The sequence below is a fragment of the Patagioenas fasciata genome, chromosome 16 (genome assembly GCF_037038585.1).
Source record: "Patagioenas fasciata isolate bPatFas1 chromosome 16, bPatFas1.hap1, whole genome shotgun sequence".
NCBI lineage: Eukaryota > Metazoa > Chordata > Aves > Columbiformes > Columbidae > Patagioenas > Patagioenas fasciata.
This window is the reverse complement of record NC_092535.1, coordinates 3,236,007-3,263,596: the sequence shown is the minus strand read 5'-3', so window position 1 is coordinate 3,263,596 and position 27,590 is coordinate 3,236,007. Positions and strand designations below refer to the sequence as shown.

Here is a 27,590-nt window from a genome sequence, read left to right as displayed (position 1 = left end):
GCAGAGCAGAGGAACGTGTGGGGTCGGTGCAGTCTCCAGGGAAAGATCACCTGGACAGCACAGAATTTCCTTTTGCCTGCAGTTTGGGAGCTGAAAACCTTTTATGTTATCACAGCCCTGCATCTCCAGTCCTCGGACTGCAGTTAATGCCGGTTACCTTCTTCACAGTAGGCTGGGAAGATTAATTAGAAAGATTGTCTCAAGGTGCAAATTTTGCATCTGGCTGGAAATTTTGAAGGTCAGAAATGAGCCAGTTTAACTGAATATCTTTGTGCCTATGAGAATCTCTGGGGGGAAGATGTTTGAAGGGCTAGATACAACTTACAGGCATGATATAAACGCATAGCACACTTCTGGTACTGCAAAAGCTCCTTGTACTGGTATATTAGCGATAGATGTTGTCTTAAGGAGTTTGAAAGTGATAGCAACTCATTATGAGAGGAACCTCAAAAAACAGCCTCCAAAAGGACTTTGAATCAGAAGGAAGACCCTCTGGCTACCTGGAAACAGCCCTAGGGACAATGCTGAAGGCTTTTGGAAATGAAATATCACATTAGGCAAAGCTAGATGCTCCTAAAGCATCTAGGTGTGGGACTTCACTGAAGGATGGTTTAGCTTTTAGATAAAACAATGCTATTTTATTTGTAGCCATGTCCACTCCCTTCCCTTGACTGAAATAAGCCATCACTCCTGAGAATGTCCTGAATTTCTCAATTTCTGGCCTTGAAGAAATCATCCAGCTCATAGTTCTTTGTGGAACAGGCTGGGTCCTTAACCTATGTTTCACAAAGCTGATAGAAACTTGGAAAATAATTGCCAGGCTCCCATTCTGCAGAATGGGGGCTACACCTACAGCAAGCAAAGGCTTGCCCAAAAAACCAGAGCAGAGCCATGCTAGCAAGTCTGGTGCATTAGAAAGTGGGGTTTACACCATCCTAAGAAACACCTACAGTACTACACATTTCCCTAACCTCTGGTTTCTTCAATCCATTAAAAGAATTACTTTTTGTACCTTGTATGGAAATAGTCCAGACCCAACAATATATTCCTAGATCACAAGAACATAACAGCATTATTAAGTCTAGTGGTAAATACAAAGAGCAACACTGATTTTGAATGCAGATAATTGTGGTGGTTAGAGGGAAGGTCAGAGCACTACCAGCATAGAAACATGACATTTTCTACTCAGCTGTCACATACTGCATCCATTAAAGGGCCTTCCACTTTGTATTGGACACACACTCTTCGGCAATGAAAATATCTCCTGTGCACTGCACCTAAAACTCATCAGTGCTTTGTCATCATCTGTGAGCTTTTTCCTCAGTTTAAGCAAATATTGTACATGGATCTGGTTTACCCTAAATGCACAGAACTTCTAGCCATCAAATCCCCTGTGGCATTCAGGTATTTGACAAGCTGCCGTGTATAAGGCTGTGCTCGGCATTTCTGTTTAGGTACACAAGTGTTAGATGTAATTTTGATTCCAATCTCAGAAACTCGGCCTCGGAGCCCTGTGGAGCAGAAAAACTGCAAACAGGTTTCCTGAATCATGACCTGAAGTCCTTGGTTTGGTCTGGCACTTGCATGACATAACCTTTGAGATGAACCAGCCACGCTACATCTTGACACCCGCTCAGTACCACAGTGCTGTCATCTGAGCAGCTTCATCTTCCAGTTTCCAGCTGAGTTTATTCATGGGGAGTTTCTCTCCATCCATTCTCATGACTCTGGTGCTGTCAGGCAGGTCCTGCTCCTTTCCTGGGAGCAACCACACTGTTTTCCTGGACCAGCACCCCAAAGAGCAGCCCATGAAGGGCCAGCATCACCCCTCTTGACCCTAAGTCAGTGTACCAGGAAGCCATACCTGGCTGGTCTGACTGCACGGATGCTCCAAGTCCATCACATCTTGACCACCTGCAAAGGAAAAGAATACAAGGAAGGTTCTAAGGCTGGAGCTACGGCTCAGCACCTGGGCAGCACATGTGCCTGCCCTGTTGGGAAACAGAGATCCTGACAGCTCATGCATCTTTAATGATGCTGCCCAGCAGACTACACATCTGATAGCTGAAGACACAAAAGCCTCACCCAGAGCAGGAGTGTCAGAAGCCTTTGTCCATCTTTCAGGGCCAGATCTAGTTTCTACAGTTAATAAAAGTTCCCCCTGTTGGTTTTCACAGGACTGGACTCAGGGCCTGAGCAGCTGCATGCAAGGAAAGTTACAGCTGGTATATACAGCTGGGAGAATCAGGGACCAGATCACAGGGACTTAAACACAGATATTCCATGTTTAGGACTTTGTCCTCCATAAGAAGGGCAGCTTTATGGGTCAGGTTCCCTAAGGATGATGCTACTGTACAGACGCAAGAGGCTGTTGCAGCAGCACTCAGATAACCAGGGTTATGTTGTTTAGCCAGGGGTACGTTCTCGAAAGCACCAGAGTTCAGCCCATCACGCACGTCCAGTGTTTCCAAACAAGGATGGGGTCTTTGCTCTTGAAACCCATAAATGAACATATAAATAATCAGCAATTAAGAACAGTGAGAACTAAGCAATAGCAAACACACCAGGAGGCACCAGAAGCTTAGGTCTTTATCAGATAAAGTTACTTAATATCAGAAATACAGATTCAAGGTTAAGGTATCTGGCCTCAATTGTATATTCAGTATTACACAACTTGCACGGTGCTAAAAGTAACACCGAGGATTTTCCCCCCCACACACACATACCCCAAGGCATTGAGACCTGTTTTAATGATGTATCAAAGCGACCTAATGGAGCAGAACAAACCCCATGTGTAAACAGTTCTGGGAACAAACAAGTCACTCCTGCCCCAAACTCAGGTTTTATTTTGCAGCATCCCAGACTTTTCCTACTCTGACCTTTTAGCAAAACCAGAAGAAAGTTACCTCCTTAGTGAGCGCTCAGTCCAGGCATGGCTCTGCGTCTGTTGTAGATCACTATTTTTCTAATTGCTTTCACATGTATTCCAGATAACTAGCTTTGTTAATGTTATAAAATGAATGAAAGTCCATCTTCCCTTTGAGATCCTAATGGGTAAGCAAAAAATCAAGACAACAACTATAGTAAGAAAAGTGCAGATAGCAACGTACACTGTGCTACAGTAGTTGCAATGAGAAAAACTGATTCTAATCAATATTAATTGGAAGTTTCCTGCTTTGAGAGCTGGAGTGCTTATTAAGTGTCTGGCTCCCAGTTGTACCACCTAGCCTGATCCTACAGAGTTTGTCTTTCCGATATGTTTTGACACAAAGTTGTCTTTACAGAAAAAATACTAAGAAAACAAAGGAACAAAGAGCCAGATGATGGCTGTTTCATGGATTAATTTTGTTCACGTACTCCTCCGTTTCTGAAGAAATAAACCCATTTTTACTTCCTAGTTCTAGTTAGGAGATGTGCTCTCTGATCAGCCAGAACACAGAAGGGCTTCATTTTGAGTTTCTACCCTCATCCCATGTCCCCTCTTCCCCACAGGGCACCACTGCTGCCTGTTTAACAATAATGGAGTTTCACCGTGCAGTTGTTCAGCTGCCATAAAGGTGACTGTATAGACGAAAACTCACATCACTAGGGATGAAGTCAGCAAACCCAAACCAAGCCCTTGCCACTTGCATCACATCAACGTCTGCAACATAAACACCTATTTCAGTCTGAAAGTGTTAGAGGTGTTGACTCATTAGCAAGGACATAGACAGAAGGCTACCACAGTGTTTGAGTTCCCAGGAAAATACAAGCGTAGAAAGGGAGATGGCATTATAGAAATGTAAAATGACATTGGATAAAGTTATTACAAAATAGATGAGATGCTTCTGAACTTTCTTTTTTAATTCCACCCACAGGCAAAGGAATAAAGCCTCAATTTTTTTAAATAAGCCCCCTCTCGAATGCTCAGTGCAGAATCCCAGCAGTGAATGGTGTAATGACTCAGTGCTGGTTACCAGCACGGCTTGAACTGGGGACTCACGGCACTAAATACCCGCAAGGGAAGGGCTCAGCTCCCAGCAGTACCTGGTTGCCCCCAGTGCTCTGCAAGCCTAACAAAACTATTCTCCCCTGAGGCCACTCATTTTCTAAGAGTTTTTGAGGAGGATTATTCTAGAGTAGAAGGAAAGAAGGGGGAATTTGTGATGCTTAATTTAAGAAGTCTTAGCTTCTTAAGGAGTTACAATATTTTCATACTCACAAGAAAAATACAACTCTACAAATTCTCTGCTTTGAGTTTAGGAAGAATTTGGAGCCTCCCTGGCAGGCTTACAGCAGGCTGTAGCATGGACAAGATGTTCCTGGGTTTGATAAGATGCTTTGGCATCTATGTTAAATTATTCCCCAGGGGTTCTTGCAGTAGTTAAAGCGAGGACATTCGGTCTGCCCGGTGCCAACAGACCTCAACACCCAGGTTTGCCAGCTCGGGATGAAGGCTCTCAACCAACAGCTGCTGAAACCTTCAAGTGCGGTGAATCGAACTACCCAGCTCTTCCTCAAAGCCCCTAGTCAGCATTTCATGACGTTAAATAACAGAACACAAAATGCTACTGCTAAGCTTCTTTGGTAAGGTCTTAAATTTTCTAGGTGTTTTCGAGGTATATGGAGGGGGAGGCATCAGTGAAGTAATAAAAAGTACTGATTTATACCCAGTAAGTCTCACAGCTGTAGCAAGTATTCTCAGTACAAGTTATTTTCTCAGCTGTGCCTTTAGTCATACTCCAAGAAATAATTGATACCTGGACTACAGCAGTCCAGTATTCAGATACTATTACCTTGTATCAAGGAGACGGTCCTCTCCCTGACCATGAAACAGTGAAAAAAATTCAAAACAAACGAAAAAAACTAAGTCTGAGATACAGACTTGGGGATTGGACTAGATGATCTTTTGAGGTCCCTTCCAATCCCAAACATACTGTGATACAATAGGAAGAAAGAAGGCTTCCAAAAGCTCTAAATATTGGTTCAAGCCTTTCCCCACACGTATCAACAGAAGCCTTGTCTTGTTACCAGACTGAGCACTTACAAATATCCAGCCCTGGAATACCCAGAGCCCATCCCAAAGCTGGGGAGATGCTGCCCTGCGAGCACAATGGGTGCGGGATCCAGGCGCACGATTGCCAGTTAAAAGGTGCAGGGAGGGATATAGAAAAACCTTCTCCTGCTTCTTTTTACTCATTTGAGCAGGCAGCTGTTGTTTCATTCTCAAGACAAGAAACAGACTTAATGGGTTGCTATAAATTCCTTATTACTGGAAAGCTGATGGGTTTGCTGTCTCTGCTCAACGTAGTCATGCAGTGGTATTGGAAGAGGAATATCCACGTTGTTTCCTTTGGCTCTCACACATGCGACATTGTGGCCTAGGGGGCACCCAATTCAGAGATAATCAAGAGCTCTTGAAATAACCCTGGCCAGGCAGGAGACCTGCCCGGAGGGGCTGCAGGAACACAGCCGGGAGGCAGCACAGGTCCCAGATGAAGCCACACATGCCTTGTTTGCCCCAGGCTTGCCCTGGGTCACAACCTTGTCTGTCCTCTGACCATCTCAACCAGGTGCCACTGGAAACCTATTTGTGGTGAATATAAGAATAACTCTAAAGACTTCTACCCAAGGTTTTAAGTGCCCTAGCATTGCACACAACATAGTGAACTCTCAACAGCAGTGACCCCTTGAGAACTTAACCAACAGCCTTCCAGCTCTTCTCCATTGAGGAAATCATCCACCTCCCTCCTAAAAGTCCAACCAATGCCTCCCAAGGCAACTACTAAATCAGATGTGCAAGTGGGACATGTGAGCTCACCCCCTCCCTACACACACCTCACCCCATGATCAACCCCTCCAACCAAAAAACCCAAACCCACCAGACCAACCAAACACCCAGCACAGCCCCAGCTGGGCAGAATCACTTTTATTCTGCAAGGATTAGAAATGCTCCAATCGAATGTGCCGTGTAATTACCACAGTAATGTGATAAAGCAAAGTGGAGGTGGAGAACAGTTCATGCTGCTTTATTTAGCGGCAGGTGATTAGTTAAGCTGCGGTTTTGTTGGTGCTTGTTTGGTTGGGTTTTTTTCCCCTTCTTCTTTCCCTCTTCTGTGAAAAATTCAACTTGCCTTAAGGCAGCTGATACTGACCTAATCCCTCAGCAGCCCAGACCTGACCTGCTGCAAATTTTCCACCTCTACCAAGAGCACAAAACCGCATTCCTCTCCCTGACAATACAATGGCCCCCAGATCCACTTACCTTCAGGCCCTGCTTAAAACCTGGGCTGCAAAACACATTATATAATCGTGAATCAACAGACAAATTCATGTGAACCAGCAGATGAAAATGCTATAATGTGTTTTGCCTGTTTGGCAAGCCCTAAAAAGCATCGTTAAATATTTTCTACAGTTCTTTCTTTAAAGGCTTACAGTTTTTCCTTCTCCTCCCTTCCCTGCTAGGGTCTTAAATCCTTTCTGCTCAGCAAACATTAATTTTCTTTTGTCCTGCTAGTGCTAAAATTGGTATCTCTCTTTGTCCCTCTTCCTCCCCATCCAGTGCCCTTAACTGACCATTATTGCTAATAATGTCAGCAGAGATCTTAATACCAAAGTACTGCTGGGGAATCAGCGCAGGGAGCAACTGCAGGCAGAAATAAACACTTATTCTTCTTTCAGCCCTGGAGAAACAGATAGCTTGAAGTACACTCTCCTCCCCCTACACTGAGGAGCTTAAGCAAATAATTTGAAGGTCATATTCTAAAGCACAAGTTGTTTCAACACCCTCTTGATGACGTCCTCCCGAGGGTGAAATACAAGTGTCATAGCAGCCTTTTCCTCCAGGGAGGGGGACAAGTGGGTGTCAGTATGCAGCTACGTTGAAGGATAAAGCACAAACGTATTTAGGTTTCATCGAAAATTGGGGGTGGTGGCTCAGAGGTTGGAAGTGAACCAGCGATGTGCGGGCAAGGCTACGGCACATCGGGTTGGGATAGGGATGGGGCACGTTCCAGCTGAGTAACTCTGCTCCTGCTGAAGTCAGCAGCACTGATTTCCCCCAGGAGATGATAAACGCTTCCAGGCTTGAGGACTCGATGGCAGAAGATGTGCTGTACGGAAGATAAAGGGATGGGGTATCACCGCTGGGACTGTGAACCCCCGGGGATTTCCCGGGGTGTTGCAGGGATGGGTGAGGGTCCCAGCTGTGTGGGTTGCTTCACCCAGGGGCAGGGGGGATCTCCCTGGTTTGTGCAAGTGCTTATTGTAAAGATCATAGGATCGCAGCATCATTTTGGTTGGAAGAGACCCTCAAGATCATTGAGTCCAACCATAACTTAGGCATTAAACCATGTCCCTAAGAACCTCATCTATATGTCCTTTAAAGCCTACCAGGGATGGTGACTCCACCACTGCCCTGGGCAACCTGTTCCAATGCCCAGCAACCCTTTCTGTGAAGAAATATTTCCTAATATCCAATCTGAACGTCCCCTGGTGCAACTTGAGGCTGTTTCCTCTCATCCGGTTGCTTGCTCCTTGGGAGAAGAGCCCAACCCCCTCCATGCTCCAAGCTCCTTTCAGGCAGTTCAGAGATCAGAAGGTCTCCCCTCAGCTCCTGTTCTCCAGCTGAACCCCCCAGGTCCCTCAGCCACACCCCATAAGCGCACCAATGCCCCTTGCCAGAGCATCCCCCATTTACACACCCCCCGGTGTGTTCGACACTGATGTGCAGGTACCTGCAGGTGGGTGAAAATGTCTCCATGCACTTGGGCCCCCACGTTCCACCCGCCCGTGCTGAGCCGGTGCATGAGCACCAGCCCTGAGCCACCCTGAGAAGAACACGCTGAGGGGCTGGGCATGACAGGAGGGCCATTTTTACTTCTCTACAAATATTCTGCCTCCGCAAATGGCTAGTGAATGTAGCTTAGCGAGAGAGCAGTGAAAAACGGAGCGTTTATTCTGTATTTTCCATGAAATGGTGCTAGGAGGAAGAAAAGGGACAACTTGGGAAAATCGCGCTGCTCCCCTGGACCTTGTCTGCAGCCGGGGAAGCTGGGGGGATGCTGCAAACACAAAGCACGGCTCCCTGGGATTCCCTCTCCATGGTTAAAGCAAAGCAGTTTGCATTTTATATCCCGCTTTGATCCTATCTAATGGCTTAAACTTCTTTTTTCCAAAAGCTAAATTATTTAAGAATATCTTTCCATTTAGTCATTTGAGGAAACTCTCTTTTCTCTGGAGAAATCGTTCTGTCTTTATGTTCAGTAAGGAAGAAATTAAACATGATTGTATTAATTATAGTTCCTCATTTAACATAAAACTATAATCAAATGACTTATATGTCTAAACATTTATGGCAGTGGTATTAAGAAATTATGGCACTAAAGGCTTGTACTTAAGTTCAAAATGTTTAAATTATACATCTCAGAAGAAACTGATGCCACACTTAGGGAGCTGCAACATTTTATTTTCAAGTAGAAAAACGAAGGAGCAAAATGCTTTCAAAATGTACATATTTTTGGCTTTAATTTCAAGAAAGTCTTTAGGATGCCCATAAAACAAAAATAGAGTTTTAAAAAAACTTTTGCCTAGATTTAAACCATGGTTTCTTCTTTAAAAAGGATGAGGGAGCTTGGTTGAGCATCTCCTGACAAAGCCTGTGAGGCAAAAGTATTCTGAGGACGTGGGGTCTGCAAAGCTGGAGCAACAGGAACTGTCACTTGTGGCAGGAGTCCACTCGCTGGGTTTCTACCAGCTTGACGGTGTCTGCGGCTCCAGAGAACCCAGCCTCAGGTTTGAGAACTGATCTGAGCCAGAAAACCCTGCAGCATTTCTGTCTGCATTTCAAGGAAAGACTTCCTCCAATTCAGGAGCTGGAGCTGCTCAAACGCCCCTCTAGAAGGAAGGAAAATAGGGAATTGCTGGTATTGCTGCTAAGAATGAGCCACGGTGGGGGGGTTTCTTCTGTGGGAAATATCAAATTGGATTCTGTGTTTCGGATTTTTTGTTTGTTTTCTTAATATCCACGCCTTGCAGAACAGGGATGTTCACATGTGACCCAGCTCCACATCCCACATGGCTCCACGCAGCTCAGTCTCTGCCATGCAGCGGGTACCGGAGAGCACCTGAAAGTTAAAGTTCTCCTTGAAACGCTGACCGTCTACTTAAACCTGCCCCATAAAGCCTGGAGTTTCAGATAAAACCCTTCTCAATGAGCCCTGCTTCCCAGGTTGTAAGAGTGTACTTTGATACCTGATAAAATCAATGGTTCCTGACTGCTGGCTGCTGTGATTGAAATGACGACCGCTGGAAAAAAACTCAGCTCGCTGAGTTTGCAATTAAGGACTCATTTCCAATCTCTTTGTAAGGCATATAGCACAACCAGTGCTTATACATATTTCAGATCCCAGCATGTAAAATAGCGGAGTAGGTTGAAGGTGATATAATATTATGAAGTGCATTTTGAGATGGGTAAACATGCTCAAGGGGTTTATGGCTCCTAGAAATTGTCATCTTTGCTGCCTGGGGATTCTGTTGTGGTGTGAAAAATCGCACTCGTTGGGATTTTTAAAACACATTCAAGAAAATGGGCTCAGGGGTAGTATAAATATAAATTACCTTCTCCGTTTTTGCGTCCTTATTGAGGTTGGTTTTGTTCAATATCCAGGCAAATGGATCTGGGCAGTGAGGGGCAGAAACAAAACCTCCTGTGAACATGAACGATCACAAAAGACGCGGACATGGAAGTTTTACAGCATGTTGGGAAGCCAAGCCCTCAGGAGCTGGGGAATCATCCATTCCAGCCTCAATTCAACCCAACAAGAGGGCTCAGGGGAGAGGCGGCTGCTATGGACAGGAGGCCTGAGCAAAGCTCCCGCAGATCATGCACTGGGCATGTCCCAGATCTTCCAGGCAGGAATCTGCAGCCTGGACGCCGCACACAAGCTTTGCGTCCTCCTAGTTCTTCTCTTCCTAGAAAAACATGACAAATTCCCATAAATGCCAAATTCTTCTTTGCATCTTCTCCGCCTGCTGGCGGTGCAGGACCACCAGCTGCTCCTGCCTGAGCAAGAGCCATCGGCCACATCTGCTGCTGGCGCGGGACACTGCTGGGGCTGGGGAGGGCCCAGTCATCAACTGGGGACAGTCCATAAGAGCATGTGACTCATTTGTCATCCCGAGGCGTTGGGAAGGTCCACGGCTGTGTGGTGCCACCATGGCAGGACACCAGCCCTTTGTCCCAGGCTGGATTGTGCCTGCGGATAGCCGGGCTCAACTCGTCCTGTTCCCAGGCCAGAGGACACTCCTGGAGCTGAATATCAAAGGCCTCCTGCAAACAATGTCAGCCAAAGTGCATAAACAAAACCTAAAAAGAGGTCACAGCAGTTTCCACAACAAGAAGTCACCAGCAGCTCACAAAGGATAAAAGCAGAAAAAAAATCAAGCCCACAGCCCCCAGTTCCTTCCATCTGCACCACCCTTGAGCAGGAGGGTGTCCATCACCGGGAAATCAAAGCTTTCCTCTCCATTGTTTCCTCAGCAGCAAGACCAGCCCATGGCCCTCTGCCACCGGGGAGCTGGATGAAAGCAACGCAGGGCCCCCCAGCACAGGACCCAGGGCTGGCGCTGCCTTTATCTGCAGCAAAGCCCATCTCTGGGAGCAGGAGGCAGAGCTGGGCTGTCCTGTCCCAGTGTTCTGCCCCAGTGTCCTGCCCCAGTGTCCTGTCCCAGTGTCCTGTCCCAGCCCTTCACCGCTGGAACGTGGCTCGGGGCGGTCACAGCAGCTTCGCCGCAGCTTAAGGAACAGCCATGACCCAGCGCAGTGTCTCTGAAGCAGATGTTCACAGCCCAGCGTGGTGTTGCTCTTCCAAACCCCACATCCCCATGGACCTCTGTCATCTGGATACCTTAACCTGTCCCTTTAACACACATAAGAGGGATCTCATGCAGAGACAGACTCCAGGAGCACCGTGTTCACTTGCCTCCCTGGTTATGTAGTCTTAACCATTTACAATCTTCCATTTTTCACACATATCGCTACTGCTCCTATTCTTATACTCCTCCCTTGACATCTCCTGGAGGTCACTACCAGGACCAGGCTGGAGGAACCTTGCATCCAATGCGGCTTTATTAGAGTAAACTAATGACTGAGCCTGGAAGAAAACTATTTTGACTTAACAACATTTGCGTTGCCTTGTCTGTATGGAGAGTTTGTCCACATTGCAGCGACTGGTAAAACTTCAAGTGCCAACAGCCCATCAGTTCCACTGGTGTCCCCACCTACCTTTGCAAGGATGCAGGTCTCCTCTGCTTCATCCACACCACCACACGGTCTCCATCAACAGCAATACTTAAATTAAGGGCCAAGCAGAAAGTAGATATTGAACAAGGAACTAAAAACTGTATTCAGCACCACCACCAAAAGCAAGGTTTGCCATGTGGGGACTATCTTTCAGGGAGATTTGTACCCTAAATGGGGCTTTTCATGAGAAATCCACTTAGTATTCCTCTAAAATTCCAGGAGGGTGAAATCCCCCACTCCTTCATCTCATTAAGGATGAAGGAATGCCAGGTATGTGGCAGGAATCTGGGGTGAGAGGAGGAGTGGGGTATATTTTAACCCAGCTGTAGTGTGAAAAAACAAATATAAGGATCAGGATTTGAAATCTATTTCCCAGTGCTGGGAAGCCAGGCCAGCCAGGAGTATCATGCTTAACCCAAGCGACACAAAACCAAGTTTAAAGATGACAAAAAACCCCCAACCCTGTCACACTCAAAAATCAAGAGGTGCTTTTTCTCATACTAGACAGCATGCAAGGTGTTACGGAAGGAGCTCAAACCCAGCGTGAGCAGATGGCACCCACCTTGTGACCAGCCCGCTCGTGGTGGAATCCCAGGGGCATGTCATTGTGGATACATGTAAGAAAACAATTCGGGACCTTCGTAAGGCATTTTGCCCCTGGAGCACTGACAGCGCATCAGTTGATGGCTTCTAGATGGGGCGCACTTATCTGAGCACAGCAGACGGAACGCTGGAAGGCAGCTGGTGCTCAAGGTGAGAAGGGTGACAGGGGAGGTCAGCCCTGAGGAACAGGGGCCCGTGTGCCCCAGGGGACTTCTGGTCACTCAAAAGTGAATGATATTACTTCTAAAATTGCATGGAGGAGCCTTGTGGAACTCCCTGTAATGCAGCTGGGATGCCATTCAAATGCAGAAAGCAGTGTCAGCGAGGCAGGCTAGCTCTTCTTATTTAGTTCCCTTCTTTGAATAGAGCAAGAACACCCTGAGGAACAAAATCTCCACACCAAAATCTCTAGTGGAAAGATAAGACTACACAAAACCTGTTTGCACAGCTGCCATCACCCCTCAAAACTTCTCCCACCCAGAGGTCCACCACCCACCCTTGCCCTTTATGTAAGCAAGAAGGGCACCCAATGCACCGCGGTCCTCCTGCTGTCCCATACTCTGCCATCCACCATGTCCCCAGGTAGTTCAAACATCAGCTTAGATACTTTCCAAAGGTGTCTCTCCTCTGGGATTCATTGGATATAGGCTAGAATAAAGCAACACTTTTTCCTTGCATGTTGCAGAGCTCATTTATCCAGCCAGGCCGGCCCAGAGCAGCGCACCGAGCTCCTCCTGATTGAACAGCCTAGTGCAGGAGCCCAGCTGCCTTCACAGCACCTCACTGGCAACATGGAAGATCCTTTCCCCATCAGCACAGAACATGTATTTCCTGACAGATGAAGGGAGAAGGTGCTTCATACTTCACTTCAGTCCTGAATGAAATAAAAAGCTAAAAATACACTGTCCTGCCTAAACCCAGGAATTTTAAGAGCATAAAAGCTTCAGATTTTACTGGACCTCCCCTCCTTCCCCACAAACCCCTTCCCACCACTCGTCTCCAGGGATTACACACTCTGTGAAAGCGTTCTCAGGTTAGTTCTGCTCTTAAGGTGCTGAGGCACAGAACTGAGGTCAAACAGCCACGGCTCGTCGTGAGCAAACAGACACGAAAACGGATCCAGGTCTCCTGACTCTGGGTGCAGCGCTCTCATCACGGTCTCTGCTGCATTAGGAAATGGAAAGCAAGCCCGCTGCTTGATAGGAGGAATAAAAGATCCCTAAGGATGTAAACCCCAATACAATTAAAAACAACAAAACTATGGCTTATTTGATGAAGTCAGAGGGGAAAAGGTGTATGTCAACTAAATATAGGAAATAGAGCACCTGAAAAGAGCAAGTGAAAGGAGCCTAAAGAACTCTTGGCAAACTACACCAGGGGTTTGAGCCATTTAAAACTGAGTTTTGTAAAGCTGATACTCAGGGACCAGCTCACCCTCTGCACAAAGCAGTGGGAGTGAGCAAAGGGAATCAGCACAGCTGCTCCGTGCCCAACGTATCGAATCGGAGTGGAAATCCCACCATATGACTTTAGGGATAATGTTAAATCCATGACAGCATTCCCCCCTCCCCTGCTCATCCCACACAAGCTTCAAAACTTCTGGCTTATGACTGGCTGCTAGAGGATCATTGCAGGCTGTCTCTGGAGGGATAATCCTAAATTTTAAGTGACAGTTCATGGGCATCTTCTCTTTGTTCTGAAGCGCTGTCTTACACAGCACATTAAGTATTTCAGAGATTAATAACTGGAGCAAAGAGTTCTAATCTTGGTGTCCTAGTGGAGATTTAGCGAAGAATGGATAGTGTTTGAAGTCGCAACGGCACAGGGAACCTAAGAAGGCTTGAAGACCAAAAGCAAGGCTTGTACGCAGCTCAAACGGAAATCTGGGACATCAAACACATGATCCACGTTTAGTCTCCCAGGCTTCTCACTGATGTGGTGTTTCCACTTGGAGCAGGTATTGGGGACCCTGTGAAAGGTGGAACCCACTTTGAGCTCTTTCTTAGACTAAACAGACCAAGCTCACCACGTCCGTTAAATTGCAACTCGTTCTTTTGTATTCTTCGATCTGAATTAGGTGATAGCTGAATTGTATAAAGTTACAGGTTGCTTTGAACTTCATATGCTGAAGACCAAATGGAGCCACTTGACCATCTCTGAACGGGCAGTCTCACTTTGTCAGCTCGCAGGACGCCCGCCAGGATAAACACACTGCGGATTCTGAGCTGCTTACACAGCAACTCGCTCGAGAGCAGCCCTGCCATCACTTGGCAAAGGCCCTCACAGCATCACTTTGTTTCCTGCCCATGGAATGACTTTTTCTTTCAGTTAATAAGTTTTCTCACTGCAACAATTTCTCCTATTGCTCCTCACACAAGCAGGAGTCTCATTAAAAAGGAGCCAAGCAGGTGCCTTATTTGGCATCTTCCCCCCTCAGGTGGCAATGTCAATGCACAGAAGAAACAGTCCAAGCTCCTTCTGGGTTTCGTTGAGCCCTGTACTGGTTCTGTGGAAGCCAAGCAAGTTCTGCACATGGGTAGGAGGCAACCTTGCCACAAGTGTCATGACGGTGGAGATCCAGGACTCTGATCAATGCTACTGTCAAAAATAACACCATTGCGTCCTCCTGCCCTCAGCACCGCGCACTGCTTCCACTTTTCTCTGCTAGCAGCAACGCTCATGTAGCATCACAGCAAATTGTACCGGGGAACCGAACTTAAATGGGTAAAATTAATCCTATTTTGCAACATTCACACTTTTCATGGTGCTGCTCTAAGGAACTGAATGCCCACCGGCACCATTCAGAACAGCCTGTGACTCTGATCACGTTGTCCAAGTTCATTAGTTACTCCAGCTATTGTGGGGATAAAGTAACAAATTAACAGCTGATATTTAGGAGATTATAAAATTATGTCTCCTTGAAGCTGTTTAAGCAGTTGATCTGGCATCTCTGTACAAAATTAGACAGCTCTGCTTTCAATTAATGCAAGTGAAGTGGTTGGCACAATTTGGCCAAATGTTTAAAAGTAACAGAACCATCCGCTACAGATGCCCTTTTAGGAACGGTTTTACGCACAACACCCTCTTATCTATTTAGCAACCAACACCAAGTATTGGAACAGATTTCTGTATCTTGAGCAGCCACTCTGTGTGTCAGAAAGGGGTCAAACAGCAACCAGACATCATATACTCTGCTCCAGGTCACTGATATGAGCGGAGATCAGAAAAGACACGTTGGGGTGTAACTTTGCCCCGTTTCGGCACAGCACGTTTTTCCACATTCTTTACCACCCATGGAATTGCCTTAATGGTCCTGAAAATGAGTGTGCCTGCAGGCAGGGACAGGAGCAATAGTCCAAACGTGAGGTTACTGAAGGCAGCCAGGTCTCTTCGCCACCTCCTCTGTTTTTATGATGTTCTATGGCCCTTAGGGACAGTAAAGCCACCGCTTCTTCACCTTCTTTATACCAGTTACTGTCTGGGTATCTTCCCCGTAGTCTTACCTTTTCCAGCCTAATGGTTTACAGTTTTTGCCAAACTGATGGAGGCTGCTTGTGTTTCAGTTCAGCATTTTGTATCAATTATTCTTTCCCAAAAGAAAAGAGTAAGAACTGCACCCCTAGTCAAATTTAAATTAGAGGACAGGGGCCTGGCTGCAAACCGGCATTTTTCAGCAAGGTACAACCAATCAAATACATTCTTATTGCAGTACTCCTTAAAGAGGTCGAATCACTGAAACACGTAAACTAGCAGTAAAGGAGAAAGTTTGCTTTATTGCTAAAATAACTTTTGATAGAAAGGTCCCATCAGTGAAGAGCTGCCCTGCTGAACCACTGCTATTGCAAAACCATGTAAGGACGGCACAAGTCTTGGCCGTCCTTCTGGACCACACTTCATGGAGGGTTCTGTCTTTATAGCCAGACAGTGCTTTATGTGACCAGGTGTCCAGTTTCAACCAAGATGTCAATATTACTGACATAAATTAAGTCCAAAACTATCTGAAATCCCACTGCTTATTTGGCGGTGGTTGAGCAGAAAGGGTGTAGCAGGAAGGAAAGCAAACCTGACTAGAGTGCAGGAGGCAGGGATGAGCCCCTCCGATCTCCAGCAGAGAAGTGTCCTGACCAACATGTCCCGACAAACACTCACTGTGAGGAGCAAGGGAGACGCCTGCTGGGCTGACTCACTTGGTACAAGCCCGGATCCAACTTCTGCATCATGCAATAGAAGCAGTACAAAGCCAGTCCATTTTAATTACATTTTAAAAAAGCTGTAAAACATATACTCTCAAAAAACCCTGAGTCTTGTTATGAAAGTTTGGGAGACAGTACTTTTCTCTGGAATGCACTTGCGTTGTGTTCCTCCTCGCTGTTGCATCCTCCTGTGTGACACAGGAGCAGCACGGAGCCTTGCAAGCGCTATGGTCATGCCAGATGACACCCCAGCGGGGTCCTCCTTGTTCAGGTGACGGAACGAGATGCTCAGTGCTCTCTGAGCAGCCAGCAAGGCAACGTTGGGGCCTGCACTCCATCCACAGCTCACACCGCACACCGCTGGCTCTTCCCCACGCTGTTACCTCCACCCGAGGGGCTGTGAGCGAGGTGCAGGGCTACGGCTGCTCACTGGATGTCAGCGCTCTGCTCGGTGCCGATGCCTCTGCTGCCCGCGGGGCCTGCTTCGGAAGGCGAATGGGAACGTAGACATTTGAAGCACAGTGCTCCTTGAGGTATTCTCCTCCTTTTTCTTCATAGTCTTTTCTGGTTATCCAGCCTTCCTCACGGGTCATGTATTCCACTGCCCAATCCCTCGCCCCGTACCAGGCATCTAAAACAGGACTGGAAGCAAGATGAACCTGGAGGAAAGGAAAATAGAACAGCAGTGTCAGTTCAACACAGGAGGAAAAAAAAGCCCTTTTAACCCCAGCTACAGTAGTATGTGACACAAACAAGTGGATTTCACAAGTTTGAGCTGATTATTTGGTGCTTCTGGAGAAGAGTAATGTTAGGAATGGGTCTGAACTGTGTTTTCACCTTGAGATCAATCCTCCATGAGCCTGCTGTGTTTCTACCGGTTGAGAAAGCACATGGGTGCATCACATTCACAGCCAACAGCCCTGATGGCTGGGAGCCAATGCTGGAAGAGCTGGTGGTGCCGCAAAACAGTATCAAGTGCTCCAGCAAAACTTCTCCACTGCGTGTAGTACCAGGGAGAAATATCACAGGCTAAGAAATCGCTGTATGTGGGAACAGACCACACATATTCCTTCCACTGCTCTAGATTCATACTTCCATTCAGATTATTCCTGTTACTGTAGCACAAACTGCTTTTCTGGTTCAGCTCTGGGCTTGCTAGACTAGACACTGTGTAAATCCCATGTGTGATACCCGTGTAGTGACAGATTTCTGCCAGGACCACACTACAGACCACATTGCAATGGAAAGAAGGAAGCTCTTACTCAGTTATGAGCAGTAACATGAAAAGCAGAGGAAAACACACTCATTTTCTTCCTACAGAGACAAGTTTCACATTCAAAACTTAGCAAGCCATAGCCTTCCCCAAAGTTTCTGTCAGTCACACCTGGCTACAATAAGTACACAAAACAAGGGCTGTGGAATCATAAGATTATATTTGCACTGACTTTTTTTTCTCTCCCCAGTTTATAACCTGATTTTCTGTTCAAGAAGTTGGTAGATTTAAGAAGACAAGGTGGTTTCAGAACAGCAAGGGAGACTCTGGCAAGTCTCCTTACAAAATTCATGGCAAACTCTGGGACTTGCCCACCTTGTACTACGCCTGTTACTAAAAATGTAGCAAAGGACCACAGGTTTGTAAGATACTCACCCTATTTCTTTTGCTATTGTCCCAAACGGTCATTATATGTAACAAATTGAATATATAACTTAGTTTTGAAGTGAGTAGGGTTTTTCCCAGCAACTACTCCTAACAAAGGTTGCCTGTTCCAGACAGCAACTGTCCCAGTCCTAAGAAATCAACCTGCAAATTCCCAGCCAAACGTGGTTGTGTGTGCTTGGTCATTTAGCTGAAGCAGGTTTTCCTTTTCCAAACCATCTACCCTGCTCTCTCTAGTGTCTTCAGAAAGAGCAGCAGTATCTTTGCTTAACCTTCATTTCCTCAGGTCTAAACAGCTGTTTTCAGTGTCTTGTAATACACCACTGTCCCTTCCCATGCCCTAAGTACACCCATGCCGTACCTCTCCCAACCTGAACTACTGCTGCACATTGACGAACAGACTGTTCATGTAACCATCACATCAATACACGTACCTGAAAAGATGACTGGAAAGGCCTCATTTCGAGGAGTTCCTTCTGGACTCTGGCTTTCAGTCCAGGGTACATTGTATTTCCACCAGTGAGAAAAACATTCTGGACAAGAACAGCTTGTTGCTCCTTTGGATACCTACAAGGAACAAAACCCAATTTCAGTTGTTCTCAAGGAATTCTCTCCCTACAAACTAAACCTTGTCTTCAGCATTCCCTCAGAGAAACTTCCTTCCCCATCATGAAAACCTGTGTTCATTTTCTGGAAATTCAAGTGGTGATTGAAGAAAATCCTTAAAGTGCTCTGTATCCCATAAATCAACAACTCAGTAGAGCTGGAGTTATTGCACTTCAGACAATGTAACCTCGGACATCCACACAGTTCACAGGTGACGCTTTGCTAATGCTCAGTTGTCTGGAACTAGTTCTCCAGCAAGTGCACCCACATCATAACTTAAAAATGTCACCCCTGATTTTGGTCTCACAAAACCAGAGACTACCAGCTCGTCATTTCAAAGGATGGATATCTACAAGGGTTTGTTGTTTCCCCATATCACAAGCTGGACCAGGGGTCTCCAAAGTGGGGTGTGTGCAAGAAAATCCACGTGGGTACAGGAAAAAGGTATTTTTGTATCATTAATACATAAATAAACACGGTTTATTTAACCTTTTATCATCCTTCATTAGTTTCTATTCTTGTGTATGTTTTAAAATGTATATCATATACTACTTCAGCAGTACCTGTATGTAATTTATAAATATACATATATTGGAAGTGCATGCTCTGAAGTTTTTTACTGATGGGGTCATCAATCAAAAAAGTTTGGAGACCACTATCTTAAGACAAGCAGAGTTACACGTTTTCAGAACAGGAAGATGTGTCTAACCTGCAATGCTCAACCCCACAAAAAAATCTATTGAAGCATATTATCTCACATTATCCTTAAGTAACCAATATTGCAAAAGCTGATATCAGAACAAGACCAGCTTGTTTGAATTAAATGCCAAGTAGCTTTGTAAACTCACCTCTCAAGGACATATTGCATGGTTTCTGCTACACCAGCCTGGTCTTCTCCTATCAGGGATGGTTGGAAGACAATCTCTGGCGCTCTGATTCTTTCAGTGCCGAGGAAAAGCTGGTGGTACTCAGCCAGGTTAAACACGGGCTTTAAAGAGATGAGATTGAAAAGCAGTGAGAAATTATGTTAAAGAAGAGTAATCTTCTAGAATAATCAAAAGTTTCCAAATAATTCTGTACAAAAACCAGGTGGTAATGCTCTCACAGAGAATGGGCCACGCTGCAAAAGGTTCCAAAAGGCCAAGGAAGCTAGACTTTTCCTGTACTTTATTCTATTTGGTGTCACTCAGTCTTAAGGCTCAACTGAAAGCTGGGTCCACTGGGATGTGAAATTGTATAAGGATCACACACAAAAAAACTTGAGCAGGACTTTTTTTCCCTAACAACACAGCTCTGCTCCAACAGGCGCTGCCTGCAGAGTGAGCCAAGGGGGTATATTCATGCCCTGCACAATCAGCTAAGATTGCAAGGACTTCTCCTCGCAAAGTCCTGCTCAGATAGTTTAAGCAGCTCTTACAAGAGCAGACAAACAACGTTTGCATTTGGAGAAATGTCAGCAAACCAGCTGGACAACCAGGAGGCAGCAACATCTGACACAAGGTGTAGATATAGACATCAAACCTGCACAGCAGCAACAGGCTTCTCAACCTCAGGCTGGTCCTCAGCAAATAAAGGTTCAAACTCATTAATACTTTCCACATCCTCCAGTGACTGTTCACTGCCTAATGGATCCAAATCAGGAGTCTGGAAACAGAAAAGGTATGTTAAGGTCAGTTAGCTCAGGTGGGCTAAGCACATATATGCCTTTAATTCTGGTGACACTTGGAAAATTCAACCCCAATTCTCTCAAATCTCAACTCTTTAACATGTCTGAAAGCAAATACGCTGCTCTTCAGCACCAAAGACAAAAACTCAAAATGGTGATCAACCTAGAAAACAGGAGTTAAGACAGACATTCACCCAAAACACAAAAATCAAACACTTTTCAACAAATTTATCATGACGCCACCCCAGAAATTAAAGCCCTTAGTCAACAGGCTGACTGCCAGGATCCTAACCAGCCATGTCCAAATATAACACACTGAAACTTAATAAAACAGCTTTTTAAATTGGTTAAGACTTGGTGCATTCCCTGCGCCTCTAACTGCTCTATAATTACCATTAAATTCCCTGCCTTGCTTGTGTGGGACTGGAAAACAAATATTTGCTAGCTACAAAGCTACCACACAATCTTTTACAGTTTCAAACACCTGGCATTTGCACATGGGATATTCCAAAAGCCCTTCTATGTTACAGAGACGTGAAGATGCTCTCAAAGCCTCTTCCCAATGAGCAGCCTCACTGGAAATCCTACAGTACCTCACTGTTGAGGAGTAGGAGCAGCTCTTTAATTATCTCCATTACTTTTGTGTTACAACGTTACCTTTGGGATTTTCTTGCTACAGATTTGTTTTTGTTATTTTAAACTCGAAACATTTGTTGCAATGTCTAGCAAACAATACCAGGATGAGAAAAAGCTAAATCACTTATATTAGCTTAGGTCCACTTCAATACCAAGCACAACCAAGCAATTACTCAAGCTGAAGTTCATTGTTAGAGCAAACAAACAGCAGTCCCTGAAGTTCTCTCCAACACTTACGCTTTTTAAAATCCATTTCTTTTTCTGTCTTAAACCTAGCAACAGAAAGAATCAGAGAACTCTACCGAAGCATTGGCACAGACCCTAGGACAATATAATCAGTTTTTAGTCTCCTTCACAAGGCCACCGAGGGACAGCCTATCTTCACAAACGGTTTCGGTGATAATTGCAGGCTCTCCCGCAAAGCCCAGACCAAACAAAAAGCCTTGCTGATTCATTCCAAGGTCTGAGATGACACCTAGTAAAGCGGAGGAGCACGGGATCCAAAACAGACACGTTGGAACTTGGGCACAACCACTGGGCAAAATTACAAGGAGCTGACAGTCTTTCAATGATCTCTTTCTGGAACATTCTATTTTCCCAAAGGCAGGAAGTTTCTTTACCACGATGGTAACCCGTGATCTACCTTAATTTTGCTCAAATAGTCATTCTGATTGGTGCACTCCAAGCACCTCTACCTTCTCTGTAATTACCATTAAATTCCCTGCCTTGCTTGTGTGGGATGGGAAAACAAAACAAAAGAGACTTTCCTGTCGAGGACTGGCAAAATATAACCATGAAGATACCAGCTCACCTGCTCTAACAGTTTGGGCTACATCTGAAGTTGCATATAAAACACAAACCGCTCTATCTGGCACCACTCTCTTCCGTGCTTCAATTTTCTGTTTTTCTCCACCTCTTGCTGAGCAAAGACTGATATAACTAAAAAAGCTCTGTCTTATGTGACTTAAAAGGCAATTTCAGGTAATTGCACAAAGAGCCTTAGACCATCTCTTAGCAGCAGCTGCTATGTGCTGGGCCTGTGTGTCTGGCAAAGCAAACAAATAAGCTTCTCATGTTCAAGACAACAACCAAGTGTAGCAATTAATCTTTCACTGCTAAAGAAACAGAATAGAACCTGCTACTCCACTGCACCAAGAGAGCCAAAACGAAGGCAAAATGTTAGCTGTTTACCATAAAGTTCTCTACACCTGAAAGGGAAGAACAGAAAGGGAAACAAATACTGTTCTTAACAAAAAGCTTGAGAGGTTCTTATATATCTTTAATACAATGCTAAAGACATTTAAGGATTATAACCAATTGAAACTGCATGTCATTTCATTGTCAGACACTGGAAAAAAAAATACCTTTAACATACCAGGCCCACTTATTTCACCAAAAATAGGGCAAAAGCAGAGTTAGAGGCCGGTTTAAGCATGAACCAAACCATTATGTTGGCTCTAAGCAAGTGAACCTTCAGTAAGGACAATGGCTGGCAGATGCTGCCAAAGGGAAACTGCGATATCGCCAGTGGTACCTTCTCTGACCCATTACGGCTATTTTTTGCCAACTTCTTATAGATAAGCAAGAAACTTTTAAGGAAACTTATTGCTTTCATATAACTGTATACTTTAATTACTGGCAGGAAACCTAGAGATTATGCTTAGAACTATACGGAATCAAATATAACATATGTCCCAGAGCACAGTGCAGAACAGCACAAGATGGGTTACTGATTTCAGGCACGCTCTATGAAATCAAAACTGTCCCTTTCTGCAGCGGCATTAACAATGAGTTGCAAATTGTTAAAGGAATAGCTTAGTTCATCCATGAAAGTCTGAAGGGGCACATGTTCAGGCATAGAAACTTCTCAGAGATGAGAGGAGGATTAACTCAGTGAAAACATTATACCTCTGGCTTGCTGTCCACAACATCTACTTCAATATTGACTTCTGCCTGTAGGATTTTCTGTTTCGTTTGTTCAACAGACAGGCTCAACTTGTTGATGTAAGACTGAAGTTCTTCTGCAGAGTCCATGTTCAACTCCACCAAAGCTTTGTGGAATTGATCCATTTGACCATCTTCTAAAAGCTCCTACAGACAGAGCAGAGTTAGCTGTGATGAACAGTACAGAGTAACTACCTGTCAGCTCTGCATGTATACACACTTTGCCTTCATTACTACATATTATGACGTGCACGCTTTGGCAGCATGAAAATATTTCACAAAATACTGTTCAGAAGCTGGAAGCATCCTCTGCATCACTAATCTGTTCTATTTTACCCTCCAAGTAACCTTAAAAAGCTCCTATCAGAAAACACACAGGACAGACGCAGTTTCTTTACAGTGATGCATGACCTTCTGATAAAGCCCCCAAGGGCAGCCTGCCCTTCTTCCAAAAGATCACACAGAAAACTCTGCCTTGTTTACCTGTACGTATAATAACCTGTCCAGCCTCTCTTGGTCAAGCTGCAGCTTCTCTTCTCGACGACGTGCATTGAGTTCTTGAAGGCGACGTAACTGCTGCTGCCGTCGCTCCTGCTTCTCCTCTGACGTCAAAGTGCTTCCCAGCAGCTTGTTCGAGAAAGGCAGCTGCATCTTGTGCACGTTGTTCTCATAGTACTCAGGGGACCGCCACTTCTGGAGCTCTTTTGAAAGCAAAATAAATGTTTTGCCAGGCTGAAAATCATTGTTTGTATGTTGTACGCACTTCACACTAAGTTCAGACTTCGAAGGAAGAAGGCAACAATGATTCAGCCTAGAATTCTGTCATCTCCTGGCAGCTGTTCCCATATTTAGCTGCCCCCTCAGAGTCCCCCGTTCCAGTCACACACTCCATGCACAAGGTTCTCAGTGCTCTGATCCCCAGCACACAGCAAACACAAAGTACGAACCACTGGGAAGTGGACGTTAATGTCTCTTCTCTCTCCCAAGGCAAGGGAGAGTTCTCACACATTTCTAAGGACTCCCACGGGCTCTTTCATAAGTGACAAATTTAAGCAAACACATCCAAACTAAGTTTGGATGAACACTACCTGGTGGTAAATTACAGCTGGTTTTACCTTCTATATAGTCCTCTGCAATGTAGCTGTGCTCGTGCAGTATTTCCTCCATGCGACTGAGAGTGATGGCAGCAAAATGTCCCGGGTATTTCAGCTGAAGGAGGCGTTGGAGATAAACAGCTGCTTGACACCCTCCAAGATTAATACGTTTGCAGTTTTTAGCATCCAACCTTAAAACACAAAGAGACACAACTGTGACTGGAGAGATTCACAGGTTCAGCATAAACCAGACCTCCTACTCTCCCCAGTATTATTTAATATGGACAAGTAGACAGCTGAATATTCACAGATAAATCTTTCAGGATTCAGTTACCAGAGAATCTAACACACCTGCTTTATCAGAGAACAAGCATTATCATTGCCTTGTTTACTGCGGATACTTTCTGAAAGGCTCTGTTCTGCTTTGAAATAAAAAACCCCAACATTAAATAAATTGGGCTACAGCAAGAAAATGTTCTATTTTAAGAAGGGAAGTGATGGTTAGTGGAGATAAAAGTAGTTCATTTAACCTTTGTAACATTTCACCGTTGGTCAGATGTTACCCTTGAAAATCTGAAGCACCTACTATATACAATAAAGCCATTTCCTGCAGTAAGGATTGGAAGCCTCAAGAACTGCAGAAATCTCACAGAGCACTTTCTTTTGTCCCAAGGCTGCTTTCAAACCTAGCATAAGTTTTTTAATGCCTGATCTTACTTGGGGCAGATATCCCCTTCTACTTTAGAAAGTACAGACCTATGCATGAATAGTAACTAAAAATACAATATGTACAAGCACAGCACTGCTTCTTCAACTCAAAATTCAATAGAACTTACCAAAATTTGCAGACATAGTTTTAACTGGTCAGTATAAATTAAGACCTGATAAGAGCTGAAATACTGAATCACAGAATCGTAGAATCATAAAATCACTTTGGTTGGAAGAGACCCTCAAGATGATTGAGTCCAACAATAACCTAACTCTAATGCTAAACCGTACTAGAGGAGTGGGTATTCGCATCACTGAAAAGTCAATGACTGACAAAGAGAGGCTGCACCTCTTGGTGGGTTCTTAACCAACCAAGAACTCACCTGCCCTCCAAGACTGGCAAAATGTGAGTGCACTGATAACCTGAAGATATCACCAAACCACTGCAGGGCCAGTTCTGTCTTCTGTTGTGGTAAAAACTGTACAAGCTGTCTACACCATAGGAGACTTTGGGCACTTGGTAACATTCAAAGAGGAGCTCTGACATCATTTGTCTTGAATACAGAGGATTGCAGACTGCTTCTGTCAAAACAATTGGATGATCGACACAACCCTGTAAGAGACAAAAGAAAAATAGTAAAGCTATGAAGGAAACACCCAGAGATACTTATCCTTGCTTCTTCTTTTAAACATCAGCAAGAGCTCCTCCAAAACAGCAATAAGAAACACTTTATGTGCAGGCTACTAATCATATCAGGTAAATTATAACTAATGTTTAAAGAGGTAAAAAGTAGTCTTGACAGGCAGGGCTTGTGATGTTAATTCAACCAAAGATCAAACTCCTAAAGGCAGAGGAGAAGGGATTTTTTTTAAAAGCATATATAAATAATTAAAAATCTAAGTAAGCAAAATCTGCGCAGTGAGGAGGTGAAGTGCGAGTGAAAACTGGTGAAGTTTCAGTTCTGCACTAGGTAAAGCTTTCAAACGGGTGTTGTCACACAGGCAAAAGGCTTCGTGGTCTGAGGAACAACTCTCAGCTCAGCTGGGTGTATGAACAGGTAAACGAGCACTGTTAATAAGGGCACTGTACAAAACTAGCAATGTTTAACATTCTTTGCAAAACTGATCCTGGACGCTGGTTCTCAGCCACAGCCTGACAAGATGCTGCAGTCCAAACCTCTCGCCCTGCAGCTGTATCCTCCCGCTTTCATTTCACTACAAAACTAAGGAGAAATTAAACAGATAATGAGGTTTGAAAGCCACTCCTAATGAGGGAGACAGAGCCCTGGAACAGGTTGCCCAGAGAGGGTGTGGAGTCTCCTTCCCTGGAGACATTAAAGACCCGCCTGGACACATTCCTGTGTGATCTACTCCAGGAAATCTGCTTTAGCGGGTGGGTTGGACTGGGTGATCTCCAGAGGTCCCTTCCAACCCCAACCACCCTGCGATTCTGTCACCACGGCAGGTTGCTCAGGGCCCACCACCCCAGGCTGTATCAGCGAGGAGGGGACAACACAACGTCCCTCAACAAGCAGAACGATGACGGAGCCCCATTTCCAGACGTTTCCCCTCTCCTCAGTCCCCGCCAGGGCCGGGCCCGGTTTCAACCGGCGGCTTCACCTCGTCCCGGGGTCCCCCCTCCCCGCCCGGCGGTACCTGCGAGGCGACACCCAGGCGCTGGAAGACGTGGTCGAGGAGCAGCTCCTGCAGCTCCAGCTGCACGGGCACGTTGCGGTCGAAGGGCGAGCGGAGCAGCCAGCGCAGCGGCTCCGGGCTCCCCAGGTCGTTGCCCACCTGCGTCTCAGCCCCAGCCCCGCCGCGGGCCCCGCGGCTCCGCGCCGCCAGCGAGCGGAACCGCAGCAAGGGCTCCGCGGGGACGGCGGGGTCGGGGGAGGCCCAGCCCGCCCGCGTCTGGAAGGAGCCGTTGTCGATCACCAGCGGCACCGGCTGCGGGCTCCGCACGGCCGCGCTCGGCTCCAGCACCGGGTCGGGGACCCAGCGAGCGTCCCGGAACGCGAACACCCGGGGGGCCGCCGCCATCTTGCGTCCGCCCCGGGTCCCTCCGGCCGGGAACGCGGGCAGCGCCGCCGGTTCCGGGCGGGGAGGGAAGAAACGGGCCGCTCGCCACACAGAACCGCTCGGTGGAGGGCCGGAGGGACCCCGAGGTGTCCCAGTGACGCGACTAAGAGCTTCTCAGTGAGGGTGGCAGAGCCTGGCCCAGGCTGCCCAGGGAGGTTGTGGAGTCTCCTTCTCTGCAGACATTCAAAGCCGCCTGGACACCTTCCTGTGGAACCTCAGCTGGGTGTTCCTGCTCCAGGGGGGATTGCACTGGATGAGCTTTCCAGGTCCCTTCCAACCCCTGACATTCTGGGATTGTTATCCAGAGAGGTGGTGGATGCCCCATCCCTGGAGGCACCCCAGGCCAGGCTGGACAGGGCTCTGAGCAACCTGAGCTGGTGAAGATGTCCCTGCCCATGGCAGGGGTGGCACTGGGGGAGCTTTGAATCTCCCTTCCAACCCAAACCATTCAAAAGAGACCACAACTGCTGGGTTCTGCTCCTTTCTGCCGCTCTTGTCACTGCATTTGTAGACAAACCACCAGCAGCCTGAACTTCAGAAATGCCACCAACCTGCAGCCCCCGCTGTGTGAGATGGGGATTGCAAATATTTAGCGCCCTTGAAGCTCGGGTCATTAATGGCTTTTCTCATTTGTTTACCCAAAGCACAAAGTAGGGATAATAGCCGTGTTTTATCACACAGGGGTGTTATTAATGTGCATTAATAAGAATTTGCGAAGTTCATTTAGATGTTGGGATTAAAAGGCTCATTCAAAGGCACTGCTAACTACATAAAAACAAACACATTCACAGAAGCAAGAACATTAAATGCATGCAATCATTCATAATGTGCACTTACATAGCTGTTCTTGTCTAAGGTTTACTGAGAGCTACAAACAATTAATTTAGCCAAACAACCCCCTGTGAGGTAAATGACAGATAATGGTTTTACTTTATTAAAGGAGAAACTCACAGTGTGATGAACATAGTTACCAAAGCCACATCTGTTCCTACTCTGATCGCTACCGAACTCTTTTACTATTAAGCAATACATTTACAGGCATGTGTCCTATGAAACACGCTAGCTTGCCTTCCTTGGAGGGAAGAGAGGTAAAAAGGCAATGAAAATATACAAAGGTTTATTC

At 45.8% G+C, this 27,590-nt stretch overlaps 1 protein-coding gene across 1 annotated transcript; it reads right to left on the bottom strand.

Moving 5' to 3' along the window:
• Positions 1-15,637: 15,637 nt before the first annotated feature.
• Positions 15,638-26,458, bottom strand: ACTR5 (actin related protein 5). The gene is made up of 9 exons (XM_065850242.2): positions 26,045-26,458; positions 24,772-25,001; positions 23,702-23,871; positions 23,070-23,287; positions 22,551-22,733; positions 19,862-19,984; positions 19,189-19,328; positions 18,169-18,301; positions 15,638-16,736 (listed from the first exon to the last, which is right to left on the bottom strand). Exons 1-9 carry the CDS (start codon positions 26,426-26,428, stop codon positions 16,494-16,496), a joined length of 1,824 nt encoding a protein of 607 aa, XP_065706314.2. The 5' UTR covers positions 26,429-26,458; the 3' UTR covers positions 15,638-16,493.
• Between the last annotated feature and the right edge of the window lie 1,132 nt (positions 26,459-27,590).